The sequence below is a fragment of the Pavona decussata genome, unplaced genomic scaffold (assembly GCF_977016875.1).
Source record: "Pavona decussata unplaced genomic scaffold, jaPavDecu1.1 SCAFFOLD_72, whole genome shotgun sequence".
NCBI lineage: Eukaryota > Metazoa > Cnidaria > Anthozoa > Scleractinia > Agariciidae > Pavona > Pavona decussata.
The window spans coordinates 3,735,001-3,751,703 of record NW_028145491.1 but is presented as its reverse complement, the minus strand read 5'-3'; the positions used below and the strand labels follow the sequence as shown (position 1 = coordinate 3,751,703).

At 37.9% G+C, this 16,703-nt stretch overlaps 1 protein-coding gene across 1 annotated transcript in view; it reads right to left on the bottom strand.

The window, feature by feature from the left end:
• Positions 1-16,703, bottom strand: part of LOC146477042 (ras GTPase-activating protein 1-like) — an 82,367-nt gene that overhangs the window by 1,086 nt on the left and 64,578 nt on the right. Inside the window, exons 14-24 of the mRNA XM_085114093.1 lie at positions 14,076-14,152; positions 13,065-13,186; positions 11,727-11,771; positions 10,851-11,007; positions 7,854-7,996; positions 7,099-7,214; positions 6,016-6,102; positions 4,646-4,713; positions 4,004-4,092; positions 3,028-3,105; positions 71-193 (exon numbers count right to left, since the gene is read on the bottom strand). Of these exons, the coding sequence (XP_084970219.1) occupies positions 71-193; positions 3,028-3,105; positions 4,004-4,092; positions 4,646-4,713; positions 6,016-6,102; positions 7,099-7,214; positions 7,854-7,996; positions 10,851-11,007; positions 11,727-11,771; positions 13,065-13,186; positions 14,076-14,152 (1,105 nt within the window). The remainder of the gene's footprint in view (positions 1-70; positions 194-3,027; positions 3,106-4,003; positions 4,093-4,645; positions 4,714-6,015; positions 6,103-7,098; positions 7,215-7,853; positions 7,997-10,850; positions 11,008-11,726; positions 11,772-13,064; positions 13,187-14,075; positions 14,153-16,703) is intronic.

Here is a 16,703-nt window from a genome sequence, read left to right as displayed (position 1 = left end):
TTTCGCAAAGCCGTTTCATCATTCTAAAGATAGCTCATATCTTGGGACCAAAGTGTATCTTTGGTTATACCTGCGACTGGCTGAGCTGTTGAAGCTCTGACATGTACGTCCAACAGATGTCATGAAGAGCTGCAAGGTCACGTGACGGGTCTGACGAGACTTGTTCTGTTATTTGAGGGCTTTGCGTCACATTCTGTAAAATGAGAGCTGACATTAGGAGGACTGATAATGAGGTAAGGTGTTCCTGCTCTGATAATTACTCCAGTAACCACATTTCACAGAAAAGCTTTCTAATTAAAGCCATTATTATATATTAAGGACGGTGCCTACTATTGTTACTGCGCATACGTTCTGCGCATCTCGAGATACTCGGGTTTCCTATGGGTGGTGCCTACTAATACAGGGATAATTTTGCGTGGTTTAAAACTATACGGAGAAAGCATGACTTAGCAAGTGCTTTTGGTATCTCAAAACAAAATTGGGTGTAGCCATGCATTTTTCAGAGATAATTAAGCTTCAATTTAGGAAAAAAAATCCCATACATTCCTTTATATTTTGGCGCTTTTTAGAGATATTATGGCTTAATTATCTCTGAAAAATGCGTGGTTACCCCCAATTTTCTTTTTGGATTCCAAGAGGCCTTGCTAAGATCTACTTTTCCCGCACAGTCATAAGCCGCACAAAAATACTTCGGTATTAGTAGGCACCGTCCTTAAACCAAGACTCTAAACTTATGTACTTGTAATCCTAGTCTATTATTCATTGTAACTTTCTATGTTTGTATGTCGTGGTGAATAAATAAATAAATAAATAAATAAATAAATAAATAAATTATGCCATCAACTTTCAGTATATTTCAAGACAAAACACACCCGTTTTCAAAAACGTTATTATCCAAAATAAAAATATAGATTGATATATACTTGATATATATGTTTAGTTGTACGTGCACGCGTGTGCGTACCAGAGCGATCGTTGCTTGACTTGGCAAACACATCAGATGAGTGAGAAAAATGTTTGTTTTTGCGCATCCTTTTTGTTCAAGATATTATTCTGGTGTTAAAAGAGATAAAAAAAAGGGCTTCAAAAAGGCGGCTTAGCTAACAGAAGGCCGTGCGAAACTCGATTCGTTAGAGGTTAGAACATAAAAGGGGAAAGAAAAGAGGTGAGATTTCTTGTACTTCTTCAGTTAAGGAATCAATTATTTAGTAAAGTAAGCAGTCTGGTAATTTTTACCATTTTTGTTTCGCATGGGACACAACATGGTTCTACCCTTTACGAGCGTTTGGCATCGCGATTGTAATTACTTGGGCGGAGCCCAAGGTATAAAATAGGATTTCTTCGTAAGTCTCAAATGGCAAAGAGGGGTCTACTGCGCGTACTCTACATGCTGGCCGAGTCTGGGACTGTTGCTGTATCTCTCCTGCATCTGTCAATGGATTGCGAACGTGACAAAGCTTAAGGATGCATTTTTTGGGAGGTCCAAAAAAGGGATTTGTGATCTCAGATCATTCGGATCATGGTGCATCAAAAGAACCGACGAATCCACTCTCGACAAGTTATCGTTCTGTTAAATGGTATGGGTACGTAGTAACATTCATAAACTTTGCAGCTAATATTTTTGATATGTAACAAACTGGTCTTCCCGAGTGGCGGTGTTAATTTTCTGGAAAGTAAAGGATGATTTCAGTCGTTGCGAAATGTGGTGCGTCAGAAGCTTCAGGGTGTTGTGTGATTCAACCACGTTATCAGTGGACGAATTTAAAAATCTACAGTGTTCTCTAGCCGGGCGACAAGTTAAACTGTAAGGGTTTTTTTTTTTTTTTGGGTGGCAGAGATGACCACGTGACTAAGCTTATACTTCATTTGCCGCTCGCTGTTTTCAGTTTCTCAGAAGTGTTGCGTTAGCATCAAAGGTGATAATTATTTCTCACTGTTCTCGTCTATGAGCTCATTTTTTCAAGCAAACAAAACCGCGAATCTTACGTTTGCTCTCTAAAAACATGGAGCGAGCACGTAGCAGTCAATTTCCCATAATATGGAATGAACGGGATGCTTTTGCTTGTTTTTGTGAATTGGTGAAGCTAGTAATATCGCATCGAGGGATACCCATAACACAAGCGTTGAAGTTAGTTGCAAAAACGGATGAATCTGTGGGACAAAATGCGACCTGAGCGTGATTTTTGGAGTGATAACGATCAAAACACCGTTTGTTTGTTTACCTTGCGGTTTGAAGCGGGATCTCATTGGTGACTAAATGATGGTTTTTGACACTCAAGCAAGTCGATATTGCGTTCCTGTTTGCTTAGAAGGCGTGACTGCGTTAAAGTGACGAGAAATGTCGTCTAGTACGCTCATTCCATTTTCAAATACACACGCCGTTCACGGTAGACCCGCACTAAAAGATGTTGAGCGTTTCCGGAACGGGTCGGTGCGCGAACTCAAAGAAAAAAGCAAGAGATATTCAATGATACCAAATGGACGAATGGACAGATTGTCAACAAAGCAAAATGGAAAGCAGTTGCTCCACTTCCGTACCTCTTGTGGCAAATGCAGTGATTTTTCTGATTGTTTTATTAATTAATTTTATACTCGTTTTTTTGTGTATATAATATATATTTTCTGGCATGTTCCACAAGTGCAATGTTCGCGATTGTGCATTATCAGCAAAATCTGTTGTTATTGTGTTTAATGATCGTAGTGACGCGTTGGAGAAAACTATGAGGGTAACTGTACTTAGTCTACTTCAAAGTGAAAATAAAAAATTTAGGCTTGAACGGGATTCGAACCCATGTCCTCTACGATACCGGTGCAGTGCTCTACTACCTGAGCTATCAAGCCAACTGGGAGCTGATCATATTGTGACTGCGTAATATACCCGTGGAGGATGAATAAATATAATAATGTAACATGTTCATCAGCTTTTCGCAGACACAAGTCAACAGGCCAGTGAATGCTACAAATAGTGCTCCAATAAGGAGTCTAAAATGGTATGGGAAGTGTACAGCGATTTATACTTTTACTCACCGACAGGTCATCCAAAAAGGTAATCATCTTTTCCTTGTTCTTTAAAATGAATGGATTTACTGGCGTCATGAAGGATTCCTGATAAAGAGAAACAGAGACAGAGACAGAGAGGGGCAATCATGTTAACAAGAACAGAAAGTTTAAGGTGTCGGCCACCCTTCGAGACCCAGTTGTGCGCGCACTGAAATAGTGTTCATCGTTTTGGCATAAAACCCTATGAAACAAATATATTTTTGAAGCTTAATAATTCTAGATTGTGGGTCATTTTCTAGGAAAAGTCAAAAATTAAACATCTTTAACAAATGAAGAGTTTTATGTATCACAACATGTTGTTATAAATCGAGCTCCAAGTCCATCGGATGACAGCGCCAGAAAACTAACAGCGCGGTATTCGGTTCCTAACATAATTGACTCATTCAAAGGCTCCTATGAGCAACTCGTAGATGTTTATTTGTCACTTATTTTTTGTTACAACTGGAATGATCATTGTGAGAACTCATGGGTTTTGTTTATGGTTATTAATAAATTATTATTATTAATAAATGGAAGTAACTAGGTAACTTGACAGTTGATAGCTGTAGGTAATAGGGCTGTTTAAGTCTACCACTCGATTTCACCCACTAAAAAGATCATTCCCCAATGTCAACGGTTTTATTTTCCTCTCCAGACTCTTGTAGACAGACGTTTAAGCGACTAGCGTTCTCTGAAGCCGACTATTCACTTAATAACTTGTTCACTTCGTACTCCGCAAACCTATCTTGTTTTTCAATATTGTAGAACAAACCTCTCTCGCTTTCTTCGAGTTGATCTGCTGCTTCCACGTAGTTAGCTTTCGTTCGCTCTAGACTTTTTTTTTTTTACAAACGGAAGCTTTAAAACAGATTTTTAAAATGTTCAAAAATCTTCATCTATGCAAATTGGTCTTTTCTTCTTCTTTTTTTTTCTGTGAAAAAATCGAAAACTGAATAGATCATACCTTGGCCCCAAATTCAACTAAGTTTGCCAAGTTCTGAAGGCACTTAGCCACAAGTGTGAGAGTTCGAGCGGCACACGATGACGGAGATTCTAATGAGAAAACACACAGCCAGTCATGTAATTATACACCTGAGTATAAACCTTTGATGCTGTAGGCTACCAACAGACAGTGAACAAAATCACTACACAAACGTAAGAATACGAGGGTAAATAAACAGCTTCTTGACCTTAGATGAGACAGTCTAAGGTTATGAAATGCTTCGAGAAAACTAATCTGTAACGTTATAACATTTATTACACCCATTTTGAAATCACTGGTGATCCTTGCAATCTGATTGGCTCTCAACAGTGCGATTTATTCCCAAATTGCACCTTTTTTTGCTCAAAAATAGAATATTAATATTGACCATAAAACTCTGTGATTTCAAAATAGGTGTAATAAAGTGGTAATTGAACTGTGTCGTGCAATTTTGGTCTGAAATCATACTTGTGATTTGAAATCGAACTCGCGCTGCGCGCTCGTTCGATTTTGAAATCAAGCGTATTATTTCAGACCAAATTGCACTACACTCAGTTCAATTACCATTATAAAATTTATAAATACAGATTAGAACGGTAAAAAGCAACTAAAACAACTACCTACCTGACATCATATTGCATATTTTGGGATTCATTATCGCAGGACAAATTAATCTCAAGAAAAGAAACCCACTGAAAAGGAAAACAAATAAAAAAATCAAAACGCTCTGTGTTCGAACTCGTGAATGGAACAGGCGAATGTAATGATACATGTCTTAAGTTATTTAATTAGACACGCACATTGTGACTCAAAAGAGAGCGTTTCGAGGTTTTTTCGAAGGGCTTAAAGTTTAAGTGGAAAGTGACTGTGGCTCCCGTGTTGATTGAATAAAAAAATTTTCCTTCCAAGAACCTCCGTAAATGTTGTTCCTTGTATCGTGTTGCTGCTGAATAAAACTTGATACATGTGAACGATTTTGGTTCGCCTAGAACATGACCGAAATCTTGCCGGTGTTTTCAGCATGGCAATTCCTTTCTGCGTCCAAACGACGGCTTCTATCAGCGTTTAATAACATTGGAAGAAGCTTTCAAACTTGCCAAAGTTACTAATTCGGCTTTATCCAAGTGAACATAAATATAGAATGCGTCAAACGTTGCGGTACTGAGTAGACTCTCAGTGTTTACGTTTGTTCCATTGAATCTATCTTATCGCTCACACTGGACCCGAATGAAATTTATTGCAAAATTTTAGTTTCCTATTTTATCCTAAGCCTTTTACCAATGGAACCTCTTATAGTCAATTGAACGTTTACAATTTGCGGCTTGAAGCATGGTGTTAGGCTGTATGCAAATTCAGTGTTTACGTCCTGATCTTATTGATTACGTTTGACACCGAATTAGATTTATCGGACTGTGGAATTTCCTATTCTTTCACTCACGGCATTTCCTCGGATTTTTAGGGTAAGATCCTTTAAAGGTTTTCATGTTCGCGTTTCATGTTTGCTGAAACGAGCGGGCCTGTACAGAGCAGTTCCATCGAAAGAAGTAGAACTTTTGAAAAGTATTCGTCCTGAAAGGAAAATTGCCCATTAGTTTCTATTAGCTGTTTTCTTTTAAGAATAAGTTATTCCTTTCGTTGATTTTTCGTCGTTGTTTTTTTGTCCCGTAATGGCGGCGGATGGTGAATGTACTATACCTAGACTAATGAATAATTTATGATTTTGATTAAATTTCGATTAAATTAATATAAAGTTAACAGGCCATCGACCGACCGACCGACCGAGTGACATTTACCCCACATTGCGATAACTCGTTCATTGCAGATGCACGCATTTACGAGTTAATAATAAGGTTATTACGCGAGTTAAGAAAAAGTAAGCTACTCTAGCTGTTTACTTAGACTAATTTGCACAAACAGCTGGTCATCGTAAACAGCTGAAGTTTACATAAGCAAATCAAATGTCCATATAAGGAAAAACACTTTCAAAATCTCACCTGACAACACGACTTCTAACTATCTCATTTTCAGACCATCTATCTTTCACATTTTGCTGCAAACAGCCAAAGAGATAACGCAAAGTTCTGGAAAAGAATTTTCGAAGAACATAAATTTTGATGATATCATGTGGACCGTGCCAAGCACAGTAACAGCACCAGTCAAATTATTTAGTTTAGTTAAGCGACCATCAAGGTAATTCCAGAAAAGAGGACCGCCCATCAGTTTTTCGGTGTTGGTGAGATCGAAGATTTAAGCGAATCGAGCTTGTTACTATGGATATGAGAACCAGGTATAAAAATGGCAGTAAATGATTGCAGTAAGAGAACATGAAAATACATACAGTAAAAACCCGCGTGTAAGAACCTGCCCTTCGTTTTGAAGTCTGGCAATTTTGGGATAGTTATTGACAATTTAGGTTAGTAGGTTCTTAATTTATATGAAGGAGATAAAGTTGTTGATTACGAGAAAAATAAATAAACTTGGGTTTGGTCATTAATATACAGTATTTATTCACAACTGTACTTTATATAAATCCGTTTTTGTTGTAGAAATTAATGCTTTCATTTGTATTAACAGTTTGGTATTTTGTTGTAATATAAATTTGCAATCTCAAAGTCAAACTCCTTGGCTAAAAAGGTTCTTATATTTTGGGGTATTAAAAAGGCAAATTTCTGCCAGTAGGTTCTTACACCCGGTTTGTTCCCTTTTATTTGTAATGAATTTATCCCAATCACTATTCAGATTTCTAACTTCTTAAAAATTGACTTTGAAGTTGCAAGGTAATCTTTGTTAACTTGACAATTTATCGCACAAATTATCAGATACACAAGCGGAGACCCAAGCTAGGTTACAACAGTGTTACTAAGGATAAACTAGTGAATAGCATGAGCTTTGTGACAGTTTAAAAAGCGATTGGCACACAACGTCAAAGTAAGGTGCCGCTCTGTCGGGTCGCCAAGGTACTGAATAAAGAATTGATATCGTTCTCTTCATCCCAAGAGGAGTATAGCCTTCAACTTTGATGTCTGTTTCATTTCAATTTGCCAAGGTAAATAAAATATTAAAAAAATGTTACTTACAATGGACAATGTCCAGCGGAGTTTACAATGGCATCAACTCCTTCGAATAAGAACTCTAACAGCTGTTTTAGGTTCACTACAGTATCAGCGCCTTTCTCAAGTTTAGCTGGGTTTAACTGCAACACAATAACAACACTAAATCGTGGTACAAATACAAACTCAGTCACGCAAGTTTTCCGCGTTAAGAATACCAATGTTTAGAAGCAAACGTGAATCATAAGTAGACAGCAATGACGTCGTCACTACCTTGATTGCTGCCTTACATGCTGGCATAACCAGTCAACCAACCAAGACTGGACTGGAATTTTCCAGGACTATAAAACATTCAAATCGTATTTTCTTTATCGAGAAAAGGATGTCTAGAATTTAATAGTAGAAATTCATCCAAGAAAATGCAACTCTGTGTTGTTGAAGCAACAACCTTCCAACGCACTTGCGAAGGGAAAAAATGTGATTGACCCACTGCTAGACCAACTCATAGTAAAACGGCAACAATCCTTTACTATTTTGTTTTTCAATACCAAACTGGAGCTTGTAAAACAAAACGTCTGCTCGAAAAGAAACTCTAACAAATTTACAATTATTGCCTTTTTGCCTAGTTGATTACTGTTATGGTAACTTGAGGGGTGTTAAACCAGTTATCTAGCCGATTTGGCCAATGTCCTGGTCGGCTCAATATCAGAGGATATTCCACTCGAATTCGGAGGGTAATTGTTTAATAGTTGTACAAGTAAATCAGAAATACTGCTGCATACCTCACATGACTGCCTACAATCCAGAATTTTTGCTACGACATCGCCAATGGTTCGCTGTAAAAACGGAATGGCGACCATTTTCATATATTGATCCATAAGAGTAGTTGTTAAAGAGGTTCCTCGAAACAACGTTGACACTTCTTCTGCAATACATACATAGTCACGGGTAAGAATGGTAGCGGTATTTAGCACTTTCTGTTCTGGAATGGCATTGGCTTGAATAGCGGAATACTAAGCTCCGGTTCAAATGTCACCCCAGAATTAATTCATCAAATTAACAATAGTATAACACGTCTAAAGCTATGTAGTGGTAAAGGCCCGGGCTGTAGTTAATAATTTTTCACCTCAGTGTCGATGAAAGTGGAGATATTTGCCTGGCCGCGAAGCGGCGAGGCAAATATCGGATCCACCACTTTCATCGACACCGTGAAAAATTGCCTCGGTATATACCACACAAGCTAAATAACTAGCGGACCTTTATTTTTTTTTGACAATATACCGACGGGAAGCCATTTTGTTTCCCTTCGGCTGCTTGGAGGTGAATAGCAGTTTGCTAATCACTTACGAGTTAACCAATCACAACACGCGATAAAGCCCTATTCACTTGTGTGGTATATACTAATACGATGTATAAACGTAACTTAACCATAGAATAATTCGGGAGCTTTAGGGGGTAGTATCATGGGGTTTTTGACCTGTTTCGTTGAAAATGGTGAAATAAGACCTTCACTTAGCTAGAAAATAATTCTAGAACAACGAGAAGAAAGAAATCAACTGAATTCTTGAAAGGATCAACACGTGATCTGTTCTAGCGCATTTTGGGAACAAACATGCGAGAACTTGAAAAACATTAGCCTTACATTTTTCAAGTTTATATCCGCTCCGACTTACTCTGTCTCTGGCCAGAGATAGGAAGTTTTAATGCACGGGGGAGATAATTTATAACAACACTAGCAAATACTTTTTATTTTTTGAAGGACATCGAGAAGAATTTCATATCTATGGTGTCAAAAGCTGCACTCAGATCTAATAGCACTAGAAGCGTTACTTCCTGATGATCAATAGACAAAAGAATATCCCTCTGAATTGAACCGTTGAATGAAATCTCCGGGATCCTGGTTGGAACATTGGTATTAAAGCTTTTTGTTCACAATGAGGGAACAATTAAGAAAGAACTGCTTTTTCCACAATCTTGGAGATAAATGGTAGGTTGCTTACAGGACGGAAATTTTTTATAAGTTAACTCCAAACCAGATTTCTTTAGAAGAGGTTTCCCAATCGCAGTTTTCCATTTATCTGGGACATGAGAATTGGATACAGACAAATTGACCATATCTGTTATGACAGACAGGAGAACATCAAGGGAAGCCTTGACGAGCCACAAAGGGATTGGGTCGAGTGAGCACGAGGCGTTAGATGATGAATGGATTAGTTTACAAACATCCTCAGCTGATAAGGGCGAAAAGCCATCTAACTACGCGACTGGAGCTGGGGTATCGAAGTAAGGAGGGGTGACTTGAATGTTACTGACAGAGTCCTTGATGAGGTCAATTTTCTTTATAAAGTATTTGCTAAAGTTATTTGCAAGTAGTCTTGGATCATCGTGATCAGGCAGATTACTCCCAGTGGTATCATCACAAAACAAATTGGTTATCTTAAAGAGCTTCTTAGGGTCACCGGCACACTGTCAAATTAAATTAGAATAGTAATTCGTTCTAGTGGACTTCAAAAGAGCGGAATATTGATTGCAGATTTTTCGATACGCAAACCAGTCTGATTCAAGACCACTTATAAAAGCTTTGCGCTCAAATTTACGACGAACACGCTCTAGATACCTGTGTGGTGACGCTCGAAATGCAGTAGAACCCCGCTAACTCTAACAAAATACGATTTCCCTGGGTTTGACCCCATTTTCTGCCATTTACTAGAAGCTAACTCGAACTCGGTTAACTTAACTTCCCGCTAACTCGAACTAATTGTACTTTCCCTTGGCTCAAATGACCGCGATAACTCGAACTCTATTGTAAAAACCTCCGACGGTAAACCTCAAAATGTCGAAATCATTTTGTTAACGTGCTTGCGATGCATGGAAACGTCCTTAACTAGATCTCAGCCTTTCTTTTGTCCTCTACATATTGCTAAAATTGTGGCTTAAATTCCGAAACTAAACGTAAGCTAATGTTCTTATCAAAAGGCTGTTATCAAACAGACTCGTGATTGCGGTGAAAGAAGGAAAAAAAACACGATATTTTATTTAAGAAAAATTTAAACATTTTAACAGGATATTTGAAATTCAACACCAACCCCGCTAATTCGAACTATTTTTGGTTGCCCTTGAAAGTTCGAGTTAGCGAGTTCTATTGCATCCGCTTAGCGATTGGCTTGTTTATCGAGATATTGTCAATTTGAACAATTAATGAGCTAACGAGTCAGTGAGTGAGTGAGTGAGTGAGTGAGTGAGTGAGTGAGTGAGTGAGTGAGTGAGTGACGCATTGGCATAGAACCCTCACAACAACTCGTCGCTATACTTCGCACATCCACGAGTTAAAAAGGGAAGAGGGAGGGAGGTTAGATGCTACCTCATCCGCTGTGACCATCGATAAATCAATAATCGATTGTAATCGATATCAATCGATAAAAATGTGTTCCAAGAAATCGAATGATATCGAAAATTCATTGTCAATCAATGAAAAAAATCGTTACTTAAGGCGTTCTCGTCCTTTCAGTATTTTGGAATATAGCTACTGTATACGCGCCTTTGGATATGTGCTGAACTAAGATTGTAAAACGCAGCGACGAGGGACGGTACCTTCGGTTACCTCAGGTGGCGCAAGAAGTTATCATGGGTGTTTAACAAAGGCTGTAAGTCACCCAGAGGGACACAAAGAACGGTGTGCTTATGCTTAACAAAGACGATCTTTTTCGATGGCAAGGCATGAATACACTATTCAAATTTTTCCTTAAAATTGAACTACAACCAATAATTTGTTAGCTTACCTTGCTTTTCTACTTCTTGTGAGTTCATAGTTTTTAGTAAGAAAATTTCTTGTCTTTCATGACGAAAGATTTTCAGAAGAGTTGATGCCAAAGTGACTCGGTCTTTGCACACCTGACCGAGGCCTTTTACCGCTTGAAGATCTTTATCCAATAGAATCTAAAAGACATTGTACACATTCATGATAAGCGCCACTGAGTGCACGAGAATTCGTTCTAGGAAGGCAACTTCAAAAGATCCACAGAGTTATTTATTGCTTATCTTTGACAAAATTAAAGATGCGCGCATAACCACTGAACACTAGACATTGAATCACGTGACCAATGGTACTAAATAAATTATCAGTTCTCAACCATCAGAGCGTAAACAACTGACAAACAGCATGCGTCTTTTCTACAGCCCTTGCCGATAAAATTGACTTTCTCATATTCCTGTGGTGTTATGAAATTTTGAGGCATATTTTTTCAAAGGACGCTTGCGTTAACAACTTGCCACGACTGAATGACGTCTAAACTTGCATTTCACGCCCACAAAACGTCTTGTTTAATTCAACCAAGCTCTCCCTTAAAAGATAAGATATGTATTCGCTGAGGCTACATCGTGACATCGTCGCTTCACCGTCTTGCTCTGGCGCATTTTTTGTCATTCATTTTAGAATAGTTTCAACAGTCTTCCAATAACCATAGCAATTAAAAAACAATGACATAGTTTGTTGCTCAGGGCAAGCCTTTCTGTAGGTGCATAAAGCACTGAAAATTGACTTACAGCGCGGTCAAGTGATGGTAATCAACTATTTAAGAGGGCTTGTCATCACCACCTTGAACGGAAGATTGCTGTGGTAAAACTGATCGGCTTGTTTAGCTTTAACACATACGTACCTCTTTTAGTGAGCTGTATTCTTCCACAGGCATAATTATTTCATGCTGCAAAAGAAAGCAAGAATTGAAGCTGTTACCAACTTAAACTCGGGCCATATTTGACCGCGTCGTACGTAAGCCTACGATCCTTTAGCAGTGATAACCTTCAGGGGCCCGTTTCTCGAAAGTCCCGGTAACTTACCGGGCTCGATAAGTGGCTTTGGTGATAAATGTTTCTTAACATAAGGCCCCAGCATCGCTAACTCCCCCAAATCGATAGTTGAGGATATAAGTAACCACCAGACAGAATTGCATTACTTGCAGTCAGAATGAAATACAGGGGAAAACGACATTTGCTAAGTAGATTACCTTGTGCTTCATACCGGGATGCTCTAATTCCCGGGCTTTCATCCTTACGTTTTCACCTTTTATTTGGAGACAGAAACCATTTGTACATTGATTATGTTTCAATACTAACCGTGAGTCTGATATGTATCTGTGTGACCCTGGGTCATGATGACGCTAAAAGACCGCAATTTCCGGTATGATCGTCGTGAAGGCCACATTCAAGTGTTTTACGCTTTCTACAAAATCTTGTGGTGATCACTGGCATTGTATTAAGGACGGTGCCCACTTTTGTCGCGGTTTAGAACTATGCGAAGAAAGCAGAAATTAGCAAGTGCACTTGGTATTCAAAAAGAAAATTGGGGGTAACCATGCATTCTTCAGAGATAATAAAGCTTCAATATTCAATATTGCTTTGCATTTTACTGTTTTTTTTGACTAATTGTTGCTTAATTATCCCTGAAAAATGCATGGTTACCCCCAATTTTCTTTTTGGATTCCAATAGCCCTTGATAAAATCTGCTTTTCCCGCATTGTCATTAACTGCGCAAAAATACTTCTGTATTAGTAGGCACCGTCCTTAAAACGCAAACTTTTGCAAGCGTTTTCCGTCATCATTGTTCAAGTCCGGATATTTACAGGTTTGGACAGAAATGATTTAAAGTAGTAATAAAGAATTTCCGAGATACTTATGTTTATGAATGCTAAAGGTTAATTTTTAGTCATTTGTCTTGCATCCGCCATCTTGTATGTGACACGTCATTTGGTCATATACGATATCTTATGCATTATCTCTTGGACAATCGCGACACACACACACACACACACACAAAATAATAATAAAAAAGAACGCAAGGACTTAACTCGGCGCCTCACGGCTCGAGGAATAAGAATTTTACACTTTGAAGGTCATTGTCACTGACATGTACCTTCTAAAAAGCATAAACCCATTGGTATCAATTCTTTTTTAGACAAGTAAGAACATTTTAAACAGAATATGTTTGTTGTTCTTACCGTAAATTTACTCCTGACTCGGATGCTACCCACTTCTACTTTAGCGTGAGAGGGAAGGAGTGGGTACCACTCATCTAAAACATTGCCTTTTGGTAAACGGTTTAAAGGAACCATCGCACTTCCTGTTGACAAATATTGCATTTACTGTTACCGTATGTCTTTTTTAAACACCCTTGATATCAGTCGGGAAAGGGCAAGTCGCCGGGAGAGAACAACATCAAGAAAAACCACAAATACAGTTTTGTCACCCCGAGTATCTGCCTTGATGTAAACAAGAATGGTCTTCTACTACATACGAGTCTTATGAGGACAATCAAGGATGGAAAGAAGGCCACCAGTCAAACAATCTCTCATTACAGACTTGTTGTGCAAGAAGCTGATTATCTAGTCAGCCCCCAAAAACAACACTTGGTTAAGCTGGTTTATAAATTGCAGTCTTTTCGCCCCAAATGCCAAAGCTTTGCCAGATTAACAAATTCTATCGAAAACAAAATGAGTTTTAAATAGAAACATCCTTATCGAACAGTTGCCATTCCTTTAGCCCCTAGGCTCCAATTAATTACAATTACGCTCTTTGATATTTTTTTCTTATGAACTTGTAATTTATATAATACTTCTTCTGTAATTAATCAAAGTGTGAATCAATAAACATTACTTTACTTTACTTATTTAATTCTTTTGCAACATACTGCTCTTGTTCGTTGAAGGTAGGGCTTTAAAAATAACTTTAATAAATCTGGTAACCGTGGAAATATTCAAACTATGGCATGAATTGTAAAAAAAAAAGCAACAAGCACACGTACGTTAAAGTGAGTTCGCTGCACATTTCATGCCACCGTAAAGCAAGAATAAGAAGGGAGCAGATACAAACAACTATTCCGAATCTCACGCTCGAAATATGAATTTTCCTCACTTACTGGTATACATTTTAATGTGAGCACTAAGAATTTAGTAAGGCAAAGATGCCTTGAGAAATTAGATGCTGATAGTCGTGGGAATCTACCGACTTACCTACTAAAACATCCTTGGAGCGCTTGTTGCGATTGTAAAGGTCAACCGAGTAGTAAGAAACATCGGACGGAAGATCACTGCAACGAGGAAAAAACATACTTTAGGAAGCGCATGGCTTTACATATCACCACCCTTTCTCACTTAAGAGTAACTTGTGATTATCACTAAGAGTCTGCGGAGGAGGCGCACTCTTAATGTACAGTTTTACGATTTGTATCACTGATGCTCAAATTTTTTAACACAAAAAACCTGTAGGATTATACGCTTTGGGAGGAATTCTTTTCGCAAACAACTTCCTTCTTTCTCAAACTCACTTTATTCAGAATCACTAACACACTAAAAATAAAATCCGCTTGGTCAGTAAAGAGGGACAAAATACTTAAATAGTGCATATGGAAGCGTTGCTATACTAATATTTGCCAAACACAAATTCAGGAATTGTAGTTCTCCGAAGGACCATGAATAATGACCTCTACATAGCGTCATTTTTATGATTACTTTGAAGGATTCTGGTAACTTTGTTGCCATATATGATAAAAGTAAACAAGTGGAGATTCTTCGATTCCAAGCAATAATGGGAGAGGAAGATATTAGTCATTCCAAAATCTCCAACGAAAAATTCATAATCTCACAACCACTGGGAGATGCCATTTCATTTCGCGCCCATAATTCCTGTGCCTTTTTTTTTTTAAGCCACTTCCGATTTAAACCTTTGATCGGGAAAGACAAATTTAAGGTCGAACAGCAAATGAAAATAATGCGAAAGGGCGCCTCTATTCCTGCACAATTTAACTGCCTATTCTTAGTCAAAACACTTTCGTTTGCCTGTACGTTTGGTCAAAACGCCTCAAGAGATACAATATACCCCAACTAAAAAAAATGGAAATGTCAGATGATCTTCCCCAGGTGATAACCCCATGAGTTCAAAGCCTCAGTCGCTTTAACGCCATGAAAAACATCATCTGAAAATTTACAGATAGAAGAGCGGTTTGCAAATTGAAACTGGCTAGAGCATCACTACGCTTGTCCAACTGATTGATGCCCGAAAACACGTAAAAAGTCAACACCCATTCATTCATTCATTCATTCATTCATTCATTCATTCATTCATTCATTCATTCATTCATTCATTCATTCATTCATTCATTCATTCATTCATTCATTCATTCATTCATTCATTCATTCATTCATTCATTCATTCATTCATTCATTCATTCATTCATTCATTCATTCATTCATTCATTCATTCATTCATTCATTCATTCATTCATTCATTCATTCATTCATTCATTCATTCATTCATTCATTCATTCATTCATTCATTCATTCATTCATTCATTCATTCATTCATTCATTCATTCATTCATTCATTCATTCATTCATTCATTCATTCATTCATTCATTCATTCATTCATTTTTGCCATTAACCAGAAATACAACAACATAAATACATAAAAGATGACATACAATATTCCTACTACTACAATAGTCCTACTAAATTATTTACAAGATCAAATGTGGTAAAGGCAAGGAAGCCTATATAGAAGCCGGGGGCTTATAAACTATAGGCTTCCTGGAACTATAGGATAAACGATACAAGTTAAGGGTACTGAATGAAAATTCCAATCAATTTTTTTCAAAGAAAAAGAGAAAGAAAAAAGAATGAAAAAGAAAAGGTGTGTAGCTCAACAAAAGTCAAATTTAACTAAGAAAGAACGAATTTTTAAGGTCTTTTGCCAAACAAACTGATACTTTCACTGTTTTGAAATTTCACAACCAAATTGAGAATTTTCGAAGATTAGTTCGGCAATAAGGCTTGCAAGAGTTAACATATCACGAAAATAATTTGGAAGTAAGCTTCTTGGACGTGACCTGTTCCTGAACTTCACTGTCTGAAAACTGTTCGCTAGTCAGAACCGACAAGGTCCGCGGAAAAATACCCGTGTACAATTTCACGTCAAAGAAAGCTTATTGTTTGTATAATGATAAATGGAATGGCGACTTGGATAAAGTGAAAATAATGAAGAAGCGTTCTCAAGTCAAATAATTCCGAGGCCCCCAACGGGAATCGAACCCATGACCTTCACCGTTTGGACGCTCTAACCACTGAGCTATGGGAGACTCATGGTGAGCGAGGCCATATACTAGGTTCTTATGGGTGACACATGTCCTGCTATACTGCAAGGCTCAAATATGTCCAAATGATAAATGTGGTTAAATGATAATTTCCCGTTGGGGGCCTCGGAAAATTCTTTTTCCGAGTTATTCGACTTGAGAACGCTTCTTCAGTATTTTCACTTTATCCAAGTCGCCATTCCATTTATCATTTGGACATATTTGAGCCTTGCAGTATAGCAGGACATGTGTCACCCATAAGAACCTAGTATATGGCCTCGCTCACCATGAGTCTCCCATAGCTCAGTGGTTAGAGCGTTCAACCGGTATCTGTTTATATAATGCCCAGCTTGATTGATAATCAAACTTCATTCATTCTTGATTCACCTCCCTTAAGCCTACTAAACCAAGACTACGTTTAGATCACCTACTACATGTACCTCAAATATGGTGAACATAAGACGAAGAAAATCCAGGAACAATTGTTATAGCGAGTTATATAGTTCTTTCTGG